This window comes from Lactuca sativa, chromosome 4 (genome assembly GCF_002870075.4).
Source record: "Lactuca sativa cultivar Salinas chromosome 4, Lsat_Salinas_v11, whole genome shotgun sequence".
NCBI classification, from domain to species: domain Eukaryota; kingdom Viridiplantae; phylum Streptophyta; class Magnoliopsida; order Asterales; family Asteraceae; genus Lactuca; species Lactuca sativa.
In genome coordinates, this window is record NC_056626.2 from 361,778,988 (window position 1) to 361,805,692 (window position 26,705).

General features: G+C 40.7%; 2 protein-coding genes across 2 annotated transcripts; both read right to left on the reverse strand.

The window, feature by feature from the left end:
* Window positions 1–1,171: 1,171 nt before the first annotated feature.
* LOC128133942 (uncharacterized) lies at window positions 1,172–3,053 on the reverse strand. The gene is made up of 2 exons (XM_052771447.1): window positions 1,510–3,053; window positions 1,172–1,363 (listed from the first exon to the last, which is right to left on the reverse strand). Exons 1-2 carry the CDS (start codon window positions 2,905–2,907, stop codon window positions 1,346–1,348), a joined length of 1,416 nt encoding a protein of 471 aa, XP_052627407.1. The 5' UTR covers window positions 2,908–3,053; the 3' UTR covers window positions 1,172–1,345.
* A 709-nt stretch (window positions 3,054–3,762) lies between these two features.
* On the reverse strand, window positions 3,763–8,509 carry LOC111879175 (OVARIAN TUMOR DOMAIN-containing deubiquitinating enzyme 7). Its single transcript, XM_023875649.2, has 11 exons — window positions 8,300–8,509; window positions 7,727–7,833; window positions 7,532–7,607; window positions 7,144–7,293; window positions 6,998–7,059; window positions 6,825–6,909; window positions 6,606–6,737; window positions 5,428–5,548; window positions 5,198–5,313; window positions 4,208–4,305; window positions 3,763–4,087 (listed from the first exon to the last, which is right to left on the reverse strand). The coding sequence occupies exons 1-11, from the start codon at window positions 8,345–8,347 to the stop codon at window positions 3,982–3,984; spliced, it is 1,101 nt and encodes a 366-aa protein (XP_023731417.1). The 5' UTR covers window positions 8,348–8,509; the 3' UTR covers window positions 3,763–3,981.
* Window positions 8,510–26,705: the final 18,196 nt, after the last annotated feature.

Genomic DNA, 26,705 nt, shown 5'->3' on the forward strand with positions numbered 1-26,705 from the left:
GAACCTTTGCTTTCGGTTGGTTTCGTTCTCTGAACCGAACTTCTGCTTTCGGTTGGAGTCATTCTCAGAACCGAACCTTTGCTTTCAGTTGGTATTCTTTTCTGAACCGAACCTTTGCTTTCCGTTGATATTTTTCTCCGAACCGAACCTCTGCTTTCGGTTGTTGTGGCTCTCGTGCGTTTCAACAGGATTTTTCTCATACTTTAGGTTCTTGTCTTGATGTGAGAAATAAGCATTCTGGGATTGCCAGAACTGTTTCCTTTCAGAGAGATTCTTCCTGTATCTCTGATTCCTTTGACGTTTCTGATTTCTCATCTGCTTTGGTTGATGATGGATGTTGGCTTTCGGTTTTGGTTTTTCTATAGCCGGTTCAATCTGAACAGATGAAGTTTCACTTGAAGATGTGACTTCTTTTGCCGGACTTTCTTTTTCTTGAGGAATGTCTTTCGTACCACTAGTACTTGGCACATCAAAGTTATCAGGCTTGTTCAAGGGTTCTGGCACGTATCTACCTTTACTTTTCCATGAGGTCCTTTCAGATAAGCCTACCGTTTCATCAGCATTATCGATTGGAGCTGACCAGAAGAACTCATCGCAGCCATCAGCATTGTCTTCGTTTATAATTGCTGTGAGTTCAGCAGTCTGATGTTCGGTTACGCCTGTGACCTTGTATACCTGATTTGGAGTAGTTCTAACCTTTTGATATACTACGGCCTTCTCTGCAAGAATCGGGGACTTTTGTTGGGACAATCGAGCGAACTCCACTGAATTTTCTGAAATTAGATTCTTGTGGTTTTCAGGTTCGCTTTTCACAAATTCTGAGCAGTCAACTGTGTCCTCTATAGAAATTTCACTCATATTGTCATCCTCATTAAGCTCAGATGCATTTTCAACATCAATCTTGTTTTCTGAGCTCAAGTTGGCGTTTAAAGAGTCAAATTTTTGTATGGTTTCGGTTCTCAGTTTCAATCTATCATTTTCATCCAAAAGGTTTTTAAGCATGTCCTTATGGTCCTTGGATTTAATGAAAGATTCTATTTTGTCCAGTCCATACATATAGGTCGGATTAACGTCTTCAGATGATATCACACTCTCACAATTATACGCTTCGGCATCAATTTCATCCTCCTTAAACTCAAGGAAGGGCAAAATCATGCAATGAATCTTTTGTCCTATTTCACAATCCAGATGAAGCTGAGTAATATTAGTGTAAAGACGTTTAGCAATCAAACAAAAAACATTTCGCTGTTTCAAAAGCTTTAAATTGTCTCTTTGTAAATAAATGTTTTCATCTTTTATTTTGACTAATTCCGACTCCTTCAGTTCGATCCACATGCGCCGTTCCTCACTCTTCGAAGACACCCTGCTTAATTGATCAGTTAGGTTAGAATTGGTGACTCGAGTTTGAGTTAAACTACTATCTAGATGAGAGATTCTTGAATTAACACTTTTTAGTTCTTTTTCATATGAGCATTGTGGGACCTTAAATGAGACAAAAACCGATTGTACCTTCTTAATCAGTTCATCGAGCTCGTTGAACTGCACGCTGAGCGGTTTGGCTGTAAAGCACATATCCTGTTGCTCCTTCGGTTCATTACTCCCACCATCAATGTTGTATCCCCTCATCTGAGACAAGTCAAACACCATCAAGCACCTTCCTCCACTGCTTTCCTCTTTTGCCACACAAGCCTTTCCATGAAAAGGCTTCCTCACTTCATCATCTTCAGAGTCGGTTGACCAAACCTCCATGCCACCGAACTCGTCATCAGCAACCGAACCCTGCACAATTAGAGCATTCATAGAAGGGTTAGCGGTAGATTTCTTCTTCCTGATCTCATCAAGCTTTTTCTGTAGCAAAGTTTCCTCATCCTTTTCAGCCATCTTTTTAAGGACACAATCCTTTGCATGGTGGTTCTTTCCTCCACAATAGTAGCAGCTTACTCCAGAATCACCTTCTGCCTTCGGTTCCTTCTTAGACTCTTCAACCTTCGGTTCATCTTTAACCTTTTCTGAACTGTAACTTCCCTGCCAGTTTCGGTTTTTGTTAGAGGGGAATCTCTTTTTGATGAACCTCTTGGGGTTAGACACCATCATAGCATAATCCTCAGACGTGAGGTCATAATCCTCCAAGTTGAGGTCTTCGTCCTCCATCACAGCTTTACTTTTGGACAGGAGGGCTAACGAACCTAGGCTTGAAACTACATTCTTCTCCTGCAACACAATCTTCTTCTGAGATTTCAAGATGCCCACCAGTTTCGCCAAAGAATATGATTTAAATTGCTCGTGGGCTTTAACTGTGGACACAACTGCTCTCCACTCTGATCTGAGACCATTTAAGAACGTAACCTTCTGCTCTATAAGCTTCCTTTCGATGTCATGTTTGATCATCTTGCTGAGAAGATGATTGAAGCGATCGGACGTTTGGGTCATAGTTTCTTCGGCTCCTTGCTTGAATTCACCAAACTCGGACAAGAGTAAGGTTTGAATTGAGTGTTCAAGGTCTTCGTCTGTAGAGTACAATTCACGTAGCCTGTCCCAAATCTCTTTTGCCGTCGTGCATGAACTCACCAGCCTGAAAGTATCGGACTGAAGGGCGAATCTGATCAATCTTAATGCCTTGATATTGCACTGAAATTTATCTTTTTCATCTTGCGCAATATCTTTAACATCTTTCAGAAGATCATTGTACTCCTTTTGAGTTTTAATAATCCTTGAAGTTGCAGAATGAGAAAACGGTCCAGAAACAATTGCTTCCCAGATGAGGTATCCATTATCCTCAGATCCTATAACATAATCTTCAAAGTGATGCGCCCAGACTTCATAATCATGGGTGTATAGGATGGGAATCTTCGTGGTTGATCCAATGTTGTTGGAAATATTGATGGGATTCGATTGCGACTCGTCCATTATGATCGAATAACCTGTTCAAAGATCAGACTTGTAATAAATCAAATTAGGGCAAAACAATAAATATCGAGATACGTCAATAATGAGATGACGGCTCAATAAATATCAATAATTGCGGAATAACCCTAATCGAAACCTTTTTCACAGAAAAGAAGTGTATCGATTACACAGCCTCCTGCTCTGATACCAATTGATAAGTTTAAAACTAAACTTGAAGATCGATTAGATCAATAAAACAGGTAAAGAAATAAATAAGTAAACTGCAAGAACACTCGAATGAATCAAACGTGTCGAATGATTATAAAAGAATCCTCAGAAGAGCTCGATAAAGAACATCAACTGTAGAGGATTAAAAGGTTTACAGGAACGATAAAGAAATCTGCAAAGCTATTGTAATTCTATCAATCGTATTCTAGATCGTTACCCTAATATGCATGCAAGCATATTATTATATACTAAACCCTACAGCTCACGGTTGGACAGGCCCAAACCGGAGATCAAAATATTGGACTATTAACCGAGCCCAATGACGCAATACAAACAAATCTGCTACCCAACAGTTTCCTAAACCCAAACCAACTCGTCGAGTAGGTTTCTCAACCCGCGTCCAATCTTATTCCTACTCGTCGAGTTATCCCTCTTGGACTCGACGAGTTGACCTTCAAATTTTATATTATCTTTCCTTAATTAGTATTCCAGATTTTGGGTGTTACATGGTTTTTTGATATGCTATCTCTTTTACATATTTGTTTATATGCATGTGATGCTATAATACACAAACACCTTAAATGAACATTAAACAAATTCTTATAGGTAATAAGAAAAAAAAGAAAGTATGATGCTATAGTAAACACATTAACAAAAGTATGTTGCCATAATCGTTTCCAAGTTGCATTCTTTAGTTATATACTATTAATAACCAATTGTCTTAATATTTGGATGATATAGAATTTGATCCATCTAAGGTCTTTTCATTGTACTAATTATACCATTATCAGGGACCCTATATGTACAAAACAAAAATCCAAACAATCCCATACGCTAAAATGACGATTATACCCCCAAGGAAATTGATCATATACAAAGTGCACCCATGTCATGAGAAGCTCCATCAGAACCATGTGAAACTGATCTACCTTTCTTCCCCTGCTTCTTATCTTTTCTCTCAATTGTATTGTTTCTGAATCATGATATACATCAAAAACTTAACTCATTAAGTGAACAAAATTCCCATTTTAACCTTCTGAATAAACAAAAGTAAAAATATATATATATATTTATATATTATCAAAATACATACACTGCAACAGTAGACAATTTTCTTGCAGCCATTGTACCACAACAAGACTTGTATTTCTTTTTTGATCCACATGGGCACGCCTTATTTCTAGGTATTTTCTGCAGTGAATTAATAAATAGAGTAAATTACATTTTTGGTCCCTATGTATAGCTGATTCTTTGCAATTATAGTCCTTATTGGAGGTTCTTATAACATTTTTGGTCCCTCTTCCAAGTTAGATGACTTTTTGTTTTGTGAGAGTTTTGGATTTTTGCAAATTTGGTCCTAAAAATATAGTTATTTTACTTGGAACAGGGACCAAAAAAGTTACAAATGCCAGAAATAAGGAGCAAAACTGCAAGAGAACTTTTTGGGAGCCAAAGTGAAAAATAGATACTCGGGGACCAAAAATGTAACTTACTTAATATAGAGTATGTTACATTTTTGGTCCCTAAGTATAGATGATTCTTTGCAATTATGGTCCTTACTGGAGGTTCTTATGATATTTTTAGTCCTTATTCTGATTTAAATGACTACTTTTGGTCCCTGAGTGTATCTGATTTTTACAATTTTGGTCCAAAATTATAGCCATTTTACTTGGGGAAGGGACCAAAAATGTTACAAAAGCATCAATAAGGACCAAAACTACAAGAGAAAACTTTTTCGGACCAAATGTGAAAAACAACTATACTCGGGTTCACTTAATGTAAGATTAAGTTATAGTTTTGGTACCTAAATATAGCTGATTCTTTGCAATTATGGCCCTAATTGGAGGTTCTTTTAACGTTTTTAGTCCCTGAGTGTCTGATTTTTACAATTTTGGTCCCAAAACTCTAGTCATTTTACTTGGAACACGGACCAAAAACGTTACAAAGCCTCAAATAAGGAAAAATAATAATTGAAAGAGAACTTTTACAGACCAAAAGTGAAAAAAATATTATTTACTCTTAAAATATATAAAAACAAAACAAATTTCATTACCACATAAAAATAATAAACAAGAAAAAAAACCTTTTCATCATGCAACGAGTTGGTCTTATTGTTTTCACTTTCTAAATTGCTCCAAGTCTGTTTCTCCTTCGTATTTTCATCTTCAATCTTTTCAAGGTGGTTGCTACTAGAGCATTCTAGAAGAAAATACACACACAAAAAAAAAAAAATCAATGTAAGATATATATAAATAATATAATAAACAATTTAACAAAATGGTTTCTCTGACAAATGTACTAACCAGTCATTACCATGAGAAGTGTCCATTGAAAAGTCAACTCTATCATTTTCAACCATGTTTTCTTCAGTCTCTTGATCTGCTATCATAATCTCTATTGCAGCATCCACATCTCCATTTACTTGTACCAATACCTAAAAGATACAATCAAATAATAATTTACAAATTTGGTCCCTGTGCTTTACTGAAAATCACAAGTTTGCTCCAATTTTCAAAATTTACCCCAATGTTGTCCTTAAGTTTGCATTTTATGGGGGGGTTAGTCAATGAGCTAACTCAAAATCACAAGTTTGCTTCACTTTAAGACTTCCATTTCAATGTTGGAAGGGACTAAATCCGTAATGAATTTCAAACATTGGGCCAAACTTGTGATTTTGAGTAAAGAACAAGGACTAAATTTGTAGTTTACTCAAAAATATCTTAAGATAAAATTATTTACTATATCTAATTACAAACTAGACATGCATAGATACTTTCAAGCTTCATACTTTGGCCACAATAAGTTTTGTATTTCATATTGCGGCCACAACACTTTTCTATATTGGCAGGTTTGGTCCCTAGACTTTTTGGGTTTCAGACTTTTGCCACGAGACTTTTGTATATTTTCAAGTTTGGTCTCTACATTTTCGTATATTGGCAGGTTTGATCCCTAGACTTTTTGGGTTTCAGACTTTGGCCACAAGACTTTTGTATATTGGCAAGTTTGTCCCCTAATTTTCATATATTGGCAGGTTTGATCGCTAGAAATTTTGGGTTTCAGACTTTGGTCCCTACATTTTCGTATATTGGCAGGTTTGATCCCTAGACTTTTTGGGTTTCAGACTTTGGCCACAAGACTTTTGTATATTGGCAAGTTTGTCCCCTAATTTTCATATATTGGCAGGTTTGATCGCTAGAAATTTTGGGTTTCAGACTTTGGTCCCTACATTTTCGTATATTGGCAGGTTTGATCCCTAGACTTTTTGGGTTTCAGACTTTGGTCACAAAACTTTCGTATATTTTCAAGTTTGGTCCCTACATTTTCATATATTGGCAGGTTTGATCCCTAGACTTTTTGGGTTTCAGACTTTGGCAACAAGACTTTTGTTTATTGGCAAGTTTGGTCCCTAGACTTTTCTTTTTATGCAAGTTTGGTCCTCCACAAAGCAGGGGTTAGTATCACCCTAGTTAGAACTAATTTATAATTTATACCTGTTGAATTTTGTCCTCATTATCACATCCACTTCCAACTTTGACAGTTTTAATGGACTCAGCCTGGATGATAGTTTTAGGAGCAGCATTTGGTTGATGGGAGTGAGACTTCACTGAAAGATCAGCATCGGCCTTTTAAAATAAGTAAAAGTTATTACTTTTATATAAAAAAATTGATATAATTGTAAACAGTTATGATGAAAACAACAAAAAAAAAACCTTAATTATGATTGGCCTTGATGGCCCATTGCATGTGTCTTCTTTTAATCTCACACTATTGTAATGCTCCAAATCATGATAAGACCTGAAAAATCAATTTAAAACATCTTATGATAATACTTCAAGAAAATTAGATACACTAAATTATCTAGAAATACTAAATTGGAACTTACAAATGGATCATTTGGGCATTTTCGTCATCAAAATTCTTTATATACCAACGAGGTGAAGATATCTGTAAAATAAGATCATGAGAGGTAAATTATCTAGAAAAGATTATTAATTTTGAGAATATGTAGGTTGCTATAAAAGGACATACTCTGTGTATGCATATATTACTGTGAGTAACAAGAGAAGCAGCTTGTAACTCCATATTTCCAGCCCAAGTGCCATCTTTTTCCATGGATTGACAGTATTCATCAAATGGCACTTCATCTTCAATAAAAGGCTCAAAGTTTTCACGGTTTTTCTGTAAAAAAAATTGCTCAATTGTTGGTTTTCTTGAATATTTAATGTATTTATCAAGAACATTTAGAAAATGGACATATCAAAATGATAAATTTTAGGGCACATTGCGTATTTTTGCCTAAATTTGTCAGACTTGGGTGGCTTTCATTCACGAAACTGACATATATGACTAAAATATAGTGGCTTTTATGTATTTTTGCCTAAATTTGAAGACATGAAAATAAAAATTTTAATGATACCATGATATAGTGAACAACCATTTTCCGATAGTTCTCATGCTTGTCTTCATCTCCCTCCAACTGATCTGCCAAGGCTCTGTGATAAGAATTTGATGAGAATTATGATGTTTCAATTGATAGAAGTTGAATATATATGTTTCTAATCAGTAAATCATCTGTATTGATTGAATGAATTTTTTGTACTTGAGCACAAACCTGAAGAAGCAATTCCCATCTGCAGTTACTTCTATAATTTTTAAACCTAATACATCAAGCTGAGCTCGAAATTCTGAAATGTCAGATTGCTTGCTGTTCTTTTTAGTCTGTCAAGTGTCAATCCAACAGTGCAAAAGATGATTTAATCAGTAGTTCATAAGAAAAAGTTTCACTAAGAACAAGAGCATCCAATGTTATCAGTTGCACACATCAGTTCCTAAACTACATTTATGTTTTGATCCTACATGAAAGTAATCAAACACCTGACAATCGAAAACTATCACTATGTTACCAGTTATTACTCATCTAGATGCTTATCAAGTCCACGAAGAGGTTAACAAGTGGATTTAACAACAAAACAGAAGGTATAACGGTTGATTTCGAGTACCAAAAGTCAAAATTCAATTTGGAACTTCAGATAATACAAATTGTCAAACAAAATTGCTGCAATCGTACCAAACAAAGTAGTATTTGAACAAAATCAAAAGCCCTAGAGTAAATCAGATCGTGCAAAAACAGAGAACTTCACGGAAACTTTATCCAAATATAAGCATAGGCAACTGAGAAACTTACATTGGGGTGCTTATTTGGTTTAGATTTCTTTATCTTTGTTTTGACCATTATTTCACGAGGTTGTTCCTCCTGATGCAAATGTTTCCGAGTTAGTGAATCAGAACGTTTCCGATTGAAGAATCGATTAGGCTGCTGGGGAGGAAGACGGTGTTTGTGCTCCCACTCTCGTCTCAGGGCTGCTCTCGTGATCAGAGTTCAGAGATCGGTGCGACTTTTTGGGCCATAACACACTTCAAGTAGCCCATAACTGCTCTGGTCTCCATCGAAAAATTTCACCCGGCCCAATTGAAACAGGTTGGGTCATCTAAGTTTGGCATGAAATTTCTCGACACGATCCATGACACGACACGAAATAAACGGGTTTGGGTTGAGTTTTTCAACCCGCCAACCCATTTATTAAACAGTTAATATATGGGTTTCTCAAAAAATATATGGATTGACCCGCCAACCCGTTTAGAATTTTAATGAAAAAATTATATATTTTTTAAATGTACTCAGGCTTAAGTATTATACAGTTTATACGTTTGTCATTCTCCAACCCGTCTAGGATAGGATGTCATTCTCCATTTGACATATGCAACACGTTTGTCGTTTAGTGTTTGACCTAAATATTCTTATTTGACCTGATGTCTCTGTGAATGTTTTTAATTTTCATTTAGATGTTTAAGACTTAAGTAGTTAAGTGGTTAAAATTTAGATATGTTTGCATTAATAATTTATTCATGTTTAATTATCAATTTTATGTATGGAATTGAACCCATGAACCCAAATATGACCCACGAACCCGTCAATGTGTGAACCCGTATAAATAAATGGGTTGACGGGACATATATGGGTTTATGTTCCAAACCTGCCAACTCGTTGTAACATCCTAAAATTTCAACAGACTTTAAACTTTTTAAAACAACCCATTTATTAAAAAAAAAAAAAAAAAAAAAAAAAAAAAAAAAGTGTTTACAAAACATTGTCTCCAAAACATGATTTAAAATCAAAGTCTCCCAAGATCCAAACCGCTGTAAAACCAATGATGTGTGTGGTCACGCCTTCGCCTTACCACGAATCATCTGAAAAACCTGAAACCATAAATAAAATTGTAAGCACAAAACTTAATGAGTTCCCCCAAAAATACCAACACCCAAACAAATAGCATATAAACAATAACAGCATGTATTGGGTCCACAACTAAAAAACTGGATTACCCATGAGCCTACAATATGAGTCTGGCTTGCCTAACGGGCCCCACAGCTCATGTCTGGCCTGCTCTTGAGCCCACAACATAAGTCTGGCTTGCCCCTGGGGGGGGCCACAGCTTATGTTTGGCATACTCCCAACCCAATCAGTCATCGGACTGGAATACCAATGTTCAGCCCTCAGTATGAGTCTGGTATACCAACCGGGTCCTTAGCTCCTATCTGGAATGCTAATGAACCCTCAGTATGAGTCTGGCATGCCCTACCCGGCCCTCGGCTCATATATGGGTTGCTCCAATACATTCAAGCCCTCAGTAAGAGTCTGGCATACCATCCAGGCCTCAACTTGTATTCAGAATACACCTGAGCCCTCAGTATGAGTCTGGAAGACCCTACCCGGTCCTTAACTCATATCTGGAATGCTCCAGAGTTTGTTGGCTACAACACAAAGCAGTATAACCTCAACCCAACACAATATGTCGACAGCTAACAACCATATACATGTAATCATTCAGACAGGATCACATATAGTCCGACTGATCTACCAGACTAGCATATCAAGATTAGCATGCATATCTACTCCATACTCAACATATCAACAATATCAGGTTATCCAACCAATGGGTCAGCCTTGGTGCCTTCGACCCAAAAATACAGTGAAGAAAATTCACCTTGTAGCTCGCACTGCCAAATCATATAGCCGATCCCTGGCTGTTGCTGACGGATCTTCGAACCACCAATATCAAGACAACACCCCATCGCGGTTGATCCCCTGAATAATCTCTGACTACAGACCCGCTAAGATCCAGCGCTATCAATTACCACAATGACAACCCATCAACATCTAGCCCCTGACTCACACTATGAGTCCAAATTAGGGTAAAAGACATTTTTACCCTTCCTAAAGCTTGGCCCAAACTAGATGACCAAAGGCCCAAAATCCAAAATAAACATCTATGGCCAAAATATGACCCAATCTAATTCCTTTCATGGACCTTTGCCCAAGAACGCCCAACAAGTCATAACAACACAACAATAAAAATCCAGATGGCCCAACACAACCAAGCCCAAACCGAAGCCTAAAACGCAAAGAGGCCCAAGTCTGCTGAGTACGCGACACATACTCAACCTGTACGCTCAACATACAACATGGGAGGCTTGTACGTGCAGCGTACATACTTGTATGCCCAACGTACTCAACAACCCAACGTCAACTTTCCAATTAAGCACTTAATCAATTAAAAATTGGATCCAAACTCATATCTAACTTCCCCAAAGTGGTTTTTGACATAAAGTTGTCAACTTTATGTGTATGCATGGCTAAATGGGACTTTAGAGCTCAAAAGTGCTTAATACTTGAATTAATACATGCATGGAACCAAAACCACCATAAAGTTTGCACCTTTATGCCCAAAGAACCCATGATACATCCAGATTTACAATTTCAAGCCTCGAAAACGACTTTAACTCCAAATTATCAACCAAAAGGGGTCAAAATGACCAAAATGTTGTTGGATTTTGAGCATTCTAACACTCCTATGGTGTACATGCAACCCTAGAAACCTTGGATCTTTGTTTTCTCTAAAATACATGCAAATTTGATTTCCAAGGTTTACAACCTAACTAGCATGTAATGGGGTGCTTGTAATACAAAACTTTAAGTAGAATAACATACCTTTCTTTTGTAGTTGATTGCTTGGAGTTTTAGAGCCTAGCACCAATAGTGTGGATGTCTCAAGTGGTGTCACAAATCACCCAAAACAAACTGGAAATACTTGAGAGAATATGATGCTCACTAAAATCGGCCCACCCTTGTTTCTCACACACACTAGTGCCAATTCTAGAACCAAGGACCTCTTTATATACTATGGAGGATTAGGGTTAAACCCTAATACCCATGACTCTTCATTTACCTAGGATCCATGGGTTAAAAGCTCCATGGACTATCCATGGACTTCCATATACTCTTACCCATCATATACAAATCTTAGCCCAATCCATATATATTTAAGAGTCCATATTTAATTAGCCTCTTTTGATCACCAAATTAGTTCCAAAATCAATTCTTGATCAACACTAATTAAATAATATGATTTCATATTAATATATTAATAGATCATAAACATCTTATTCTCAAAAGTATATCCATACACATTGTTAGGTGAAGTGCAACCCAAATGGACCATGCTGGGTCAGGTCAAGTTCATACCAAATATAGTTACGGACTTAGACACCTTATCCAACAGTCTCCCACTTGGATAAGTCTGATAACTATTGTTGCAAGTATAACTTCAGGAACCAACCAACAATCGTAGCTCTTTAAAACTCTGATGAACTATGAAGCGCCATTTTAGATAAGTGATCATATAATCCTCTGTTCTCAATATATCAGTCGAACAAATACATGGAACAATGTCATACTTATTGTCCACCAGTTGTTTCTCGATCTCTGATTTGTTTGACATGGAACTAAATTGAACACGTCAATTGGGTTCTGACCGGTCCCGACACATAAGTCAAAACCAAATCATCGAGGAGCCCAGATATCGCTTCTATTGCTAGAAGGAACAGGTAAACTTTGTCTCATGTGCTTGTACTAACAACTTGTTGAGTTATGCACAAAAGCATGTTTTATGACATCAAGTTACTGATGCGTTTTCGTACAATCAATGGATAACCAACTCATAGTCAACAACTCACATCTCTAGGTTTGAAGATATATATGATATTACCGTCTCACAATCACTCGAGATAAATTCCATGAAGTAATACAAGTGAGCGTGGGTTTAATCCAATACCAAGACCTTATGAGCACTCATGAATGTTGTAGCAACCATTGCAATGTCTAATGCACCTTAGACAAATCTTACACGCCAAATTCATGACAGTCTTAGTTCAATACCTACTTCCAACGTATGACCGACTGTGGAGAGATTTGAATAAAATAATTATTCTGGAAGTCAAAACATGCAAAATTGAAACAATAGTAAATGATTAACATAAGATAGTAACACCTCACTTATAAATAAACAACAACTTTTATTTAATCATCAAATGTCAATTACATTTTACAGGTTTCAAAAATAGCTATCTAATTATTAAAACTAATATCGTCTCTCAGCCCGATGCTCGATCCTCGCATGCTGCAAATGCCTAACCCTAGTCATTCCCTTCGTGAGGGGATCTATAATTGTAACGACCCGTCTCTGGTATGTTGCTCCCATGACATTTATTTAGAAGTTTTCAAGAGGGACTCGGCGAGTCTATAGCCCGACTCGTCGAGTAGAGACGAGATTTCGAGCACGTGTAAGTCGGCGACTCGGCGAGTCCATATTCGGGACTCGGCGAGTCTGCCTGCCAGGAAGAAACCCTAAATCCTCGGGTTTTGCTCCCTATTTAAGCAGTGTTATGTGCCCCAAACTCGCCTCCTTCACCCTCAGAGAGCTGTGAGAAACCCTAAACCCATCCCTTGATTGATTAAAGTGTTTTTGTGTGGATTCTTGAAGGCTTGAAGAAGAAGAAGAAGAAGAAGAAGAAGAAGAAGAAAGGACCAAAGAGAAGAGGTGTAGAGCAAAGATCCAAGGTCAAAATCAGAGTTCATTGAGGTATTTCTCGGAATCCTTCTGTTTTATGCTTAAAACCTCCATTAGAACATTTCTAGGGCTAGTTTGATGTATTTTCCAACCTTATAGTTGTATGGATGCCTTAATAGGTCGAGATATCCCTAGATCTGTTCATTTAGGAGTTGTAGAGCCCGGATCTATTGCCTTTTTGAAGTTGCTTTGCATGAGAACCCTAGATCTAGCCTTTATTAGGCTTTTTGAGCCTTATAATCTTCATGGATGCTTATGGACACGTAAAGATAGAATCTTTACGTGTTAATCGAGCTAAGGAAGCCAAGATCTATAAGTTTTATACGCTGGATTCAAGCAGAATCGAGTTTAGAGTAGCTGCATGAATGCGACTCGGCGAGTCGGAAGAACGACTCGGCGAGTCGAGTCGCGAGTCACCGATTTTCCCCCTTTTGAGTGATGTTGAGTGGGGACCTGTGAGTAGTAGAGTGGACTCATTGAGTTGGAGGGCAGACTCAGTGATGGAGGGACTCGACAAGTTGTTCATACAACTCGGCCAATCGAAGACAATCTTCTTAGCTCAAGAACAACTCGTCGAGTTGTTCATACGACTCGGCGAGGCGGATGCAGATTGCCTGAGTTTTTGAATCGAAAGGGGACTCGTCGAGTCGATGCCATACTCGACAAGTAGCCACGAGTAGGGTTGAGAAGTGAGAATAGAGACTCGGCGAGTTGGCGGCCCAACTCGGCGAGTCAGGTCAACTGTAGGTTGACTTTGACCGGGAGAGTTGACTTTGAACAGGGGTAAAAGAGTCATTTTACCCCAATGCAGTGATTAGCATCTGATTGAGTGTGTTTATGAATTTGTAGCCGGGGAGATACCGGGGCAGCAGCAAATAGCTTCCAAAGCCATACACACAACAGCCAGTTCACGAGGTGAGTTTCCTTCTAGTAAGAACGGGTCTACGGCCACAATGCCGGCCCGTTTAGTTAACAGTAGTTCCGGACTTCAGTCCGATGCAGTAGTTAGAGTGCTTGATGTCTTTGTGATTCAAGCATATTTTGTGTTCTGTGTTCCGGATTTCGGTCCGATGCAGTATGTGTGTTATGTTAGCAAATGCGTGTTTATGTTATGCTATGTTCAAACAGTTCCGGACTTCGGTCCGATGCAGATAGTTCCGGACTCCGGTCCGATGCAGGGGACAAGGTCCCAGTCAGTTCCGGACTTCGGTCCGATGCAGTCAGTTCCGGACTACGATCTGATGCAGTTAGTTCCGGACTTCGGTCCGATGCAGTTAGTTCCGGACTTCGGTCCGATGCAGCTAGTTCCGGACTTCGGTCCGATGTAGTGGGCAAGGCCCAGTATGTGCTTTATTTGTTATTGTGTGGTATGTGGTAGTTTGGGGGAGCCCACTAAGCTTCGTGCTTACAGTTTCAGTTCTTGGTTTCAGGTACTTCCGCAAGCAGAGGGAAGAGCTCGGGATGATGACATCGCACACACCACAGTTTTAGTTTTTGTCCTGGGAGTTGATTCAGTTTCATAGATATGTTTGATACAGTTGTGGCACAGTTTTTCTCACAATATTTTAGTATGGTTTTGAGATACGCAATGCATAGTTTTATTATGTGAAACTCAGTTTTATGGTTTTTGTTATATTAAAATGAAAATTTCGGGTCGTATTTTTGGGTAGTTACAAGTTGGTATCAGAGCCTTGGTTTGAGGGATTCGGATACACCTCCGGGTGTATCTGAACTCAAACTAAGGGAAAGATAAAAAGATTTTCAAAAAATAAAAATGTTTTCGAAAGAAAATTTGAAAAGCACTTAGAAAGAAAAGAATTTTTAAACAAGATAAGGGTGTGGTGCATGCGATCAGCCGAGCTCAAGTAAGTACTCCCAAGTTACCCATACAAGTTTTTATTATGATTAATTATTCCAGTTTCAGTAGAACAGCATGCTAGAATAGGACTAAGGGTCTAGGAGGATGCCTTATGTGCCTGCTTTGTGTGTTCCAGCTTTATGAGAATTGCATGTTAGCATCAAGTAGACAGCAGTAGGATAGCCTGTTTAGGTTATGCTTGGTAGGGCGAGCTTAGTATTGTATGTTAGTACAGTTTCTCGTTATGAGAATAGATTTGCTTGAGTAGTTTCCGGTGTCCGAATGCTGCTTGCTTCGTGCTTTGTAGAACTCTTGGTGATGGGAGTTAGCCGTTAGGTGAATACGTCACGTCACATGTGATCAGGGTTGAATAATCTCAGAGTGTTGGATTTGGCCCTATTGTGCAGCTCTTGTTTGAGTCTAACCGTTGTAGGGACGAGTCTTTTACTCGAAGGATTATCCGAGCCTCATAACATGTGATGGTATTCAGGTGATGGCTAATTAGCATTACAAGGAGGCCTTCAGCAGCTGAGGACTGGTTTGAGTGGAGTCGGAGATTTCCCTAGGGCAAGCCTAGGATGAGAGTAGCAGAGATCAGTAGTAGTAGAAGTGACTTGGTGGAGTCAAGGCAGTTCTTGAGGAAAGTACAGATAGATGTGGAAGGTAGTATGGGCCCGTACTACTGAAAGCAGAGGATCCGTACTCGAATCAAGGAAGGCTGAGACAAGACCAGGAAGCTAGTAGTAGTATCAATGATCCCTTGAGATATTTTAGTTTTCTGATGTTGCTATGACGTGTTTCAGAATGGTGGTTTTGCGTTCGAGGCCAGCAGCCGGCAGTGGAGGTGCCGGGGAGGGATCAGGATCAGGCTCGGGGGACGAGCGTATGGAAGAGCAGATCAGAGAGTTTCTTTCTTCAGAGATTACTCGTATCATACTGGAGTAGACTCCTATGATCTTCGGTTCGATCAAGGAGGGTATCCTAGAGCTGATGGATGAGAGGTTGGGCACCTTCCGTGCCGAGGTGGTGGCCATGATGGGGTCGCGCACACTTACGTTCAGGGAGTTCAGGGCATGTGGAGCTCCAGATTACCACGGGGCGCGGGACCCCATAGTGAGTACTAGGTGGTTGGCGAATGTGGCTAACGCTTTCCGCACGAGCAGGTGTCCCGAGGGGGACAAGGTTAGATTGGCGTCCTGTCTTCTGAAGGACAGGGCACGAGATTGGTGGGAAGAGGTCGGACATACCATTAGAGATGATGCAGCACTAGATGCCATGACCTGGGTTGATTTCTCTACCAGGTTCAGGGCGGAGTTTGCACCGGTTATTGAGGTGCAGTAGTTAGCCAGAGAGTTTCAGGACCTCACCCAGACTACAGAGACCGTGGCGGAGATCACCGCCAAGTTCAGGGAGAGGGCTCTTCTCGTTCCTCAGTATGCAGCCGATGAGGAGATGAAGAAGGCCCGTTATCATGAGATGTTGCGGAGCGATATCCGCCAGTTTGTGAGCCGGTCCAGCTGTAAAACGCTGGATGACATGATTGCTAGGGCTCGGGAGAGGGAGATTGACCTTGAGATGGAGAAGAAGAGGAAACCGGAGGCGGTTTCGGGTACAGGTAGTTCGGGCAAAAAGCCCAAGGTTTCAGATCACAGATCCAGGAGTCAGCAGAGCCACGGTCGATGTGGCAAGTGTGGGAGATTGCACGATGGGGTGTGCAAGGCAGGGAGTTCCGGCTGCTACAAGTGCGGTCGGACTGGGCATTTGAGCAGGGATTGTATGGCCCCTGCTACTACCATTGCAGCATCAGATCTGATTTGCTTTCAGTGCAATCAGAGGGGACATAAAAAGTCCTAGTGTCCGAGTTTAGTTGCAGTAGGGAAGGTGGCTGCACCTGCCCCTGCTACTTTGAGGATTACAGATGGCCGGCAGGGCCGAGCCGAGGCGCCAGTGGCGAAGAGTAGGGCTTTTCAGATGACAGCAGAGGAGGCACGAACGACTCCTGATGTGGTGACGAGTATGTATCTTCCCTTCATCTCTATATTATTATTATTGATTGATTATTGCTTATGATTATATGTTTTATATAGGGTCGTTCTCTGTGAACGACATTTCTGCTACAATATTATTTGATTCGGGGGCTACCCGATCATTTGTATCGCTAGCGCTTAGCAAGAGATTTAGTAGAGCTCCAGGGGAGCTGGATTGTCCACTAGAGGTTGAGATAGCAGATGACAAGACCGTAAGGGTCGCCAGAGTGGATAGGGGGTGTTCTCTTCAGTTGTTCGACGAGCAGTTTTCGGTGGACCTGGTTCCTATTCCCCTGTAAGGGAATAAGGTTATAGTAGGCATGGATTGGTTGAGTCCCAATGGGGTGGTGATTGATTATGAGCTGCAGCTAGTGAGGGTTCGCACTCCCAGTGGGGGAGAATTAGTGATTCAGGGCGAGAGGCCACAGCGCGGACCAACTTTTTGTTCAGCCGCGAGAGCGAGGCGCTATTTTCAGCAGGGTTGCGCCGGATATATAGCTTATGTTGTAGACTCCCGGGAAAAGGGTAGGGTGGCAGTAGATGATGTTCCGGTAGTGCGAGACTACCCGGATGTATTCCCAGAGGATTTGCCTGGAATACCTCTAGAGAGACAGGTCGAGTTCGGGATCGATCTGATTCCGGGTGCGGTGCCGATAGCTAAGGCCCCGTATCGGTTAGCTCCCCCTGAGATGCAGGAGTTGTCTACGTAGTTGCAGGAGATGCTAGACAAAGGTTTCATCAGACCGAGTAGTTCGCCTTGGGGAGCTCCGATTTTGTTTGTGAAGAAAAAGGACGGGTCGCACCGCATGTGCATAGATTACCGGGAGTTTAGTAAGGTAACGGTGAAGAACCGTTACCCACTCCCGAGGATAGATGATTTGTTTGACCAGCTTCAGGGAGCGTCTTGGTTTTCCAAGATCGATCTACGTTCCGGGTATCATCAGATGCGAGTCAGAAATGAGGATGTGCAGAAGACTGCTTTCAGGACCAGGTATGGTCACTATGAGTTTGTGGTGATGCCATTTGGGCTCACCAATGCTCCAGTCGCGTTCATGGATCTCATGAATCGCGTGTGCAGGCCGATGCTGGATCGGTCTGTGATAGTATTCATAGATGATATCTTGGTGTATTCCAAGACGTAGGAGCAGCATGAGGAGCACTTGAGAAAGGTGTTAGAAGTTCTGAGGAGGGAGAGACTTTTCGCAAAGTTCTCCAAGTGCGAGTTCTGGTTGCGCGAGGTGCAGTTCCTTGGTCACCTCGTCAACCAGAAAGGCATTTTAGTAGATCCGGCCAAGATAGAGGCCGTTATGCAGTGGGAGGTCCCGAAGTCTCCATCCGAGATTCGGAGCTTCCTAGGGTTGGAAGGGTATTACCGGAGATTCATTCAGGATTTCTCCAAGATAGCAGTGCCGCTCACCCGACTGACCAAGAAGTCGGTGGTGTTCCGGTGGGGGCCTGAGCAGCAGGCAGCGTTTGAGACCCTCAGACAGAGATTGTGCGAGGCTCCGATCCTTACCTTGCCAGAGGGAGTAGAGGACTTTGTAGTCTACTGTGATGCCTCAATCACAGGTATGGGAGCAGTATTAATGCAGCGAGGCCATGTGATAGCTTACGCCTCGAGACAGTTGAAGCCTCACGAGGCTAACTATCCTACCCATGATTTAGAGCTGGGGGCGGATGTGTTTGCCCTCAATATTTGGAGACATTATCTTTATGGGGTCCGTTGTACTATCTACATGGATCACAAGAGTTTGAGGTACCTTATGGATCAGCCGAGTCTAAACATGAGACAGAGGAGGTGGTTGGATGTGCTGAAGGATTATGATTGTGAGATCCTTTACCATCCAGGGAAGGCCAATGTAGTGGCCGACGCCCTAAGCCGCAAGGTAACAACAGCCCCTATCAGAGACTTATGTCTGAGGATGACAGTGATTACTCTGTTGTTGGAACGGATTAGGGAGGCTCAGGTTGAGGGCCTCAAGGAGGAGAGGCAGAAGTGTGAGAGGATAGTGGGCCGAGTAGCTTCGTTCGATTATGATAGTCGGGGATTGCTGACCCTTCATGGGAGAGTGTGGGTACCGTACTGGGGCGGAGTGCGGCAGGTGTTGATGGATGAGGCTCATAAGTCTTGATTTTCTATCCACCCAGGGGCGACGAAGATGTATAGAGATCTTCGACCCGATTATTGGTGGCCCTGCATGAAGCGGGATGTCGCCTGGTATGTTGAGAGGTGCCTGACCTGCAGGAAGGTCAAGGCGGAGCACCAGAGGCCTCATGGCAAGATACAGCCGTTAGACATCCCCGTGTGGAAATGGGAGGACATCACCATGGATTTTATCACCAAGCTTCCCAGGACCGCACGTGGGGTAGATTCGATATGGGTAGTAGTGGATCGGTTGACGAAGAGTGCTCATTTTATACCAATCCAGGAGAGCATATCGGCGGAAAAGTTAGCCGATATCTATGTGCGCGAGGTAGTGGCACGTCATGGAGTGCCGGTATCGGTGGTGTCAGACCGAGACGTCCGTTTTACATCCAGATTCTGGAAGCGGTTTCACGAAGAGATGGGTACTCGTCTCTATTTCTGCACCGCTTTCCACCCTCAGACGGACGGGCAGAGCGAGAGGACGATTCAGACTCTCGAGGACATGCTCAGGGCATGTGTTCTAGACTTCGGTGGCAGTTGGGATACGTATCTTCCATTAGCGGAATTTTCGTATAACAACAGTTATCATGCGAGCATTGATTGATCTCCCTTTGAGATGCTTTATGGGAGGAAGTGTAGGACCCCGATCTGTTGGGGCGAGGTCGGTCAGCGGGTCATTGGGAGCACAGAGGTGGTGCTCAAGATGACCGAGTTGATTCAGCAAGTCTGTAGTAGACTGCAGACTGCGCAGAGTCAGCAGAAGAGCTACGCCGACAGGAGGCGTTCAGACTTGGAGTTCCGGGTGGGTGATATGGTCCTTCTGAAGGTCTCACCTTGGAAGGGTGTCATCAGGTTTCGGAAGAGGGGCAAGCTGGGTCCAAGGTTCATTGGTCTATTCAGGGTTTTGGCCCGAGTGGGTCGGGTTGCTTATCGGTTGGATCTTCCAGTAGAGCTTAGCCAGATCCACAACACTTTCCATGTGTCTCAGTTGAGGAAGTGTTTGGTGGATGAGTCAGCAGTTGTTCACTTAGAAGATATTCAGGTTGATAGCAGCCTAAATTATATCGAGAGGCCGGTCGCGATTCTGGATCGGAAGACAAAGACCTTGAGGAACAAGGTAATTCAGTTAGTGAAGGTGCAGTGGCAACACCGGAAGGGGTCTGAGTGGACGTGGGAGGCTGAGGAGGAAATGAGAGAGCACTACCCGGAGTTATTTGCAGATTCAGCCATAGCAGACTTTGAGGACGAAGTCTGAGACAAGTGGGGGAGAATTGTAACGACCCGTCTCTGGTATGTTGCTTCCATGACATTTATTTAGAAGTTTTCAAGAGGGACTCGGAGACTCTATAGCCCGACTCGTCGAGTAGGGACGGGATTTCGAGCACGTGTAAGTCGGCGACTCGGCGAGTCCATATTCGGGACTCGGCGAGTCTGTCTGCCAGGAAGAAACCCTAAATCCCCGGGTTTTGCTCCCTATTTAAGCAGTGTTATGTGCCCCAAACTCGCCTCCTTCACCCTCAGAGAGCTGTGAGAAACCCTAAACCCATCCCTTGATTGATTAAAGTGTTTTTGTGTGGATTCTTGAAGGCTTGAAGAAGAAGAAGAAGAAGAAGAAGAAGAAAGGACCAAAGAGAAGAGGTGTAGAGCAAAGATCCAAGGTCAAAATCAGAGTTCATTGAGGTATTTCTCGGAATCCTTCTGTTTTATGCTTAAAACCTCCATTAGAACATTTCTAGGGCTAGTTTGATGTATTTTCCAACCTTATAATTGTATGGATGCCTTAATAGGTTGAGATATCCCTAGATCTGTTCATTTAGGAGTTGTAGAGCCCGGATCTATTGCCTTTTTGAAGTTGCTTTGCATGAGAACCCTAGATCTAGCCTTTATTAGGCTTTTTGAGCCTTATAATCTTCACGGATGCTTATGGACACGTAAAGATAGAATCTTTACATGTTAATCGAGCTAAGGAAGCCCAGATCTATAAGTTTTATATGCTGGATTCAAGCAGAATCTAGTTTAGAGTAGCTGCATGAATGCGACTCGGTGAGTCGGAAGAACGACTCGACGAGTCGAGTCGCGAGTCCCCGATTTTCCCCCTTTTGAGTGATGTCGAGTGGGGACCTGTGAGTAGTAGAGTGGACTCAGTGAGTTGGAGGGCTGACTCAGTGATGGAGGGACTCGACGAGTTGTTCATACAACTCGGCCAATCGAAGACAATCTTCTTAGCTCAAGAACAACTCGTCGAGTTGTTCATACGACTCGGCGAGTCGGATGCAGATTTTCTGAGTTTTTGAATCGAAAGGGGACTCGTCGAGTCGATGCCATACTCGACGAGTAGCCACGAGTAGGGTTGAGAAGTGAGAATAGAGACTCGACGAGTTGGCGGCCCTACTCGGCGAGTCAGGTCAACTATAGGTTGACTTTGACCGGGAGAGTTGACTTTGACCAGGGGTAAAAGAGTCATTTTACCCCAATGCAATGATTAGCATCTGATTGAGTGTGTTTATAGATTTGTAGCCGGGGAGATACCGGGGCAGCAACAGATAGCTTCCAGAGCCATACACACAGCAGCTAGTTCACGAGGTGAGTTTCCTTCTAGTAGGAACGGGTCTACGGCCACAATGCCGGCCCGTTTAGTTAACAGTAGTTCCAGACTTCACTCTGATGCAGTAGTTAGAGTGCTTGATGTCTTTGTGATTCAAGCATATTTTGTGTTCTGTGTTCCGGATTTCGGTCTGATGCAGTATGTGTGTTATGTTAGCAAATGCGTGTTTATGTTATGCTATGTTCAGACAGTTCCGGACTTCGGTCCGATGCAGATAGTTCCGGACTCCGGTCCGATGCAGGGGACAAGGTCCCAGTCAGTTCCGGACTTCGGTCCGATGCAGTCAGTTCCGGACTACGGTCCGATGCAGTCAGTTCCGGACTTCGGTCTGATGCAGTCAGTTCCGGACTACGGTCCGATGCAGTTAGTTCCGGACTTCGGTCCGATGCAGCTAGTTCCGGACTTCGGTCCGATGTAGTGGGCAAGGCCCAGTATGTGCTTTATTTGTTATTGTGTGGTATGTGGTAGTTTGGGGGAGCCCACTAAGCTTCGTGCTTACAGTTTCAGTTCTTGGTTTCAGGTACTTCCGCAAGCAGAGGGAAGATCTCGGGATGATGGCATCGTACACACCACAGTTTCAGTTTTTGTCCTGGGAGTTGATTCAGTTTCTTAGATATGTTTTGATACAGTTGTGGCTCAGTTTTTCTCACAATATTTTAGTATGGTTTTGAGATACGCAATGCATAGTTTTATTATGTGATACTTAGTTTTATGGTTTTTGTTATATTAAAATGAAATTTTCGGGTCGTATTTTTGGGTTGTTACAATAATGTAACTTATGCACTAATGTCACACCCCCAAACCAAGGATGGCGGAAACGTCCGGGGGTGGAGGACTTCATGTATAGTATCATAACAACAAATGCAATAGAGATTTAAGCAAACACAACCAGCATATATATAATTGAAAAGGTTACATCATTGTATGAATTACATGTTTCAAAATCAATTACAATATGTTGGCAAAATATGAAATGTTTGACGCCTTAACGTCCCATCGTCAAAATGCACTTGATTTCCGATTTAGTGATTTCCTGAGAATACAAGTTGTTTTGAAAAGTGTCAACACAAAGGTTGGTGAGTTCATAAGAGATTTAGAAAAGTAAACCATTTTCCTTGTAAAAGCGTTAGAATATGTATCCAGAAAATCCAATATTTTCTTTATAAAAGTTATGTGGTCCTAAATCCCAGAACCAAGAATGAACAAGTATTTTCCATACTTAATAATATAACCATGGTTTTAAATCGGCATAAAACCCTTTTTTGATTATAAAGAAAAATTCCCGTAAACTTTATGAGTTGTTAAATTCCTAAGTGAGCCGCTATAACCATACTATGACTGAATGAACCTGCCACGACGCTTCTCAGGCGTCGCGAAACTGATATGACCTTTGTCACCACAGACCTGCCAGTCTAGCTGTTGCATGCATCTCAGGTGTGGGGTGTCTAACCCAATATAGATCTATACACAACTATCATGTTCTCCCTACAAGAGACTCTGGATATAGCTACCAGGAATTCAAGTCCCACACTCGGACGTACGGAAAGAGAATGTCTCACAATTTAAGTTAACAAGTTTACGTGTGGTGTGCGTGAATGTAAAACCTTTTTGTATGAATGTACCCTTTTTGTATGAGTGTGTTATGTGATGAATCATAAACTATACCTATTATAGTTTATCAAAACAAGGGCAAAAGTGGTAATGTACATAAACTATACTTAACATAGTTTATTCAAATGTTTGTATGTAATAGATGTGCTATGATTATAACAAATCATTATTTCTATGCTCTATCTAGCAAACTCCATTTATTAAATGATGCATGACTATATACTAAGTAAAAATTTCATTTATTTGAAAAAATATATAATCACATAAAGATATACACCTTGCTCAACATGTTACAAGGTGAAATGAAATTGATAGCATTTTTCTGTTATTAATATTTTCATTTACTGTTCTTAGAAAATTTATAGAAAAATCATCAAAGGTCCAAATCAGAATCCGTAAATTCTGAGAGTTTGGAAAATGAGTCTAGTTTATTCATAATTTTTATTATTAGTTTTAATGAACTATAACTTGTGTGAACAAGTCCATAATCACAGACTGGTCCGGATTGATGTTTGAAATGATAGGCAGTTTTGTAAAAATCACCATAAATTGTAGAAAAATCGTATGGAGATGTGCAAGTAGTCATTTTAAAGCTAAGAACGGGAAATACTTACACCTAAAACAGTTTTGAAAACAAAAATGTTTAAGTTGTCCAAAACAGTCCGTGAATGGAGTCCAACTTTTCTGATGAAGGCTGTTAGAAAGTTTAGTTATGTTCTTGGTGTTTTAACTTGTATTCCCCCCCCCCCCTAAAAACTTGAGAAAACATGAAAATATAGGGTTATGAACTCACCTTAAGTGATTTCAGTAGATGATTGTTGAAGAATGGAAGTGATCAACTCAAGAACACTTGAAGATGCCTTAAAGATTTTCGAGAATCTAACATCATAGTGATGGAGTTTGTGTAAGCAATCAATGATTTGAGTAGAATGAAGTGCAATAATCACAAGGAGGATGAATTATACTTACCAAGAGAAGATTAAAGCTTGAAGATCAGCCTTGGAGTCTTGAAATAGAGAGAAAAAGTTTGAGAGAAAAGTTGTGTTTGATTTTTGGTGAAATGAGAGCAAGTGAAAGAAATGAGGAGAGAGGTTGAGTGACCAGCTCTAAAAACGTGGGGATGGCTTGTGAGAGAGGTAAAAAGTACAAGGAAGTGACAAGGTATGGTGGGGAGGAGTGTGGGTTAGGCATGGAGTGGGTATGGGGGTTACTTGTGTCATAATACAAAGATAAGTCAACACTCAACCTTTATACTTCAACCACTCTTATTGGATAAGGTTTTATCCTTAAAAACGTTATTAATCATTAATTAAGGGGTGTTATATGTTAAAATAAAGTTTTGGGTGAAGATCCCGCGTTAAAATGATGAAAAACGAAGCTAAAATGAAGTCGTAGTCGAAAACCAGAAGGAAATGGTCTTCCAACGAGGCTTCTCGTAAGGGGGGCCGAAGGTTCGGTCCCTTCTGATGCTGGGCCGAAGCGAGACGAAGCGAAATAGACCGAAGGGCGAGCAGGAGAGAAATGGACCGAGGCTCGGGTTCGGGCCTTGTGCGAGGTTCGGTCCCGAGAGGAACCTTCGGGTTCGGTTCAGCAGCCTTCGGGTTCGATTCAGGAGGGTTCGGTCCCTAAGAGGACTTTCGGCCCTAAGAGGGGTTTCGGGTCCTTAAGAGGGGTTTTGGGTCCTTAAGCCCTTTTTGTCCGTTTTTGCCCCGTTTTAAGCGGTTTTCGACCCGGTTAAGGGTCGGGATGGCCCGAGAGACTATAAAAAGTTTAAGGAACTTTTGAGAGAGATTTGGGAGAGATTTAACATACTTAGAGAGATTTGGGTGAGATTTAACATTCTTGGAGAGATTTCACATACAAAGAGATATTTTGGAGAGATTTCACATACTTAGAGAGATTTGGGAGAGATTTGACATTCTTGGAGAGATTTCTCATACAAAGAGATATTTGGGAGAGATTTCACATACTTAGAGAGATTTGGGAGAGATTTGACATTCTTGGAGAGATTTCTCATACAAAGAGATATTTGGGGGAGATTTCACATACTTAGAGAGATTTGGGAGAGATTTGACATTCTTGGAGAGATTTCTCATACAAAGAGATATTTGGGAGAGATTTCAAAATAGAGAGAGATAGAGTGAAAACGATTGAGAGAGGCTTCATGTGTGACAATTGTGAGTGTTTGGCTCCGCAACGCAAGGTCCGTGAACCCCGTTAAGCCATGTTTTAGGATCTTACACACTCCCGATGAGTATGCAACATTGTTTTATTGTTTTTGTTCATTATTTAGCACTAAGGCTAAGGAAAATTAAACACACAAATTTTTTTCCAAGTGATGTTTTCTCATTAAAATAGTGAGTTATACAGTAATTACATAACACAAACCCTAATATACAAGGTTTAATTGAGTTGACCGGTTTGACTCGATGACTTTGCTCGACTTAGACTTGACCCGAATTTGACTATTGTCACAACTAATTAATCAAAAAATAGTACATGTCCAAGTGGTCGGGTACCTCCAGGACAATAAGCAAACATGTAAATTATAAGTAATTTCACAATATTGTATATTTTTACTTGCTTTAAATGAACAATTACTTCTTTCACCTGCTCTAGATTCTTGATTACTTATACAGGGTTGTAATAAAATAATTTTTTAATAAATTGAAAAATTGTTCAGCAAAACATTAAAATTTTGAAATTTGTTGGAAATTTAGTTATATGTCAATTTAGGCTTCTTTTTGTGTTGTCATGTTTGTTGATTTGGATATGTTGGGTTTATTTGAAGTTCGATTTCTCTACAAGAATGTTAATGTTCACATCCAAGTGGAAACAATCACAATTGGTAAGTATTCTAAATGATTTTTCACTTACATCAATCAAAACTGTTACTTTAAATGGTGCGTTCTCATAGATGCCACATCGGTTGTCACTATAGAGACCTTCTAGCGGTCTATAGAGGAATCATAACGGCTCTATGAAGAATTTTGTTGCGTTTTCAATGAAGGATCACTCTATCAACATTCCTTCTCTATAGTTCTTTCTTTTATTTTCGATATAGATGCATATCACAACAATAAGGTAGGAAGAGATGTTAGTGACCATTAAAGATGAAAAGGTAAGATATAATTAAAGAATATTATATAAAGTGTAAATTGTACGTTTTTTATATTTATTTCTATGAAAAATATGTTGTTTGATTGTTAGGTTACATATCTGGTTTTTTTTTTGTAATTGATTTTGACAAGTTTGATCTAAAATTGATAATTGAAGCAGATAGGAAAGATATGTGCTAACGATTTTCAATTTGTATTGCCCTCAAGAAACCAACCGTAGTCTGACAGACAATTCCCTCATATCTCAGTAGGTCTTA

What these genes read in the sequence shown, in the direction of transcription:
- LOC111879175 (XM_023875649.2), bottom strand. Translation starts at nt 8,347, where the DNA reads ATGGTCAAAACAAAGATAAAGAAATCTAAACCAAATAAGCACCCCAAT. An exon ending in AACCAAATAAGCACCCCAAT is followed by an intron (nt 7,834 to 8,299) that starts GTAAGTTTCTCA and finishes GACACTTGACAG; the next exon opens with ACTAAAAAGAACAGCAAGCA. An exon ending in GTAATATATGCATACACAGA is followed by an intron (nt 7,060 to 7,143) that starts GTATGTCCTTTT and finishes CTTATTTTACAG; the next exon opens with ATATCTTCACCTCGTTGGTA.
- LOC128133942 (XM_052771447.1), bottom strand. Translation starts at nt 2,907, where the DNA reads ATGGACGAGTCGCAATCGAATCCCATCAATATTTCCAACAACATTGGA.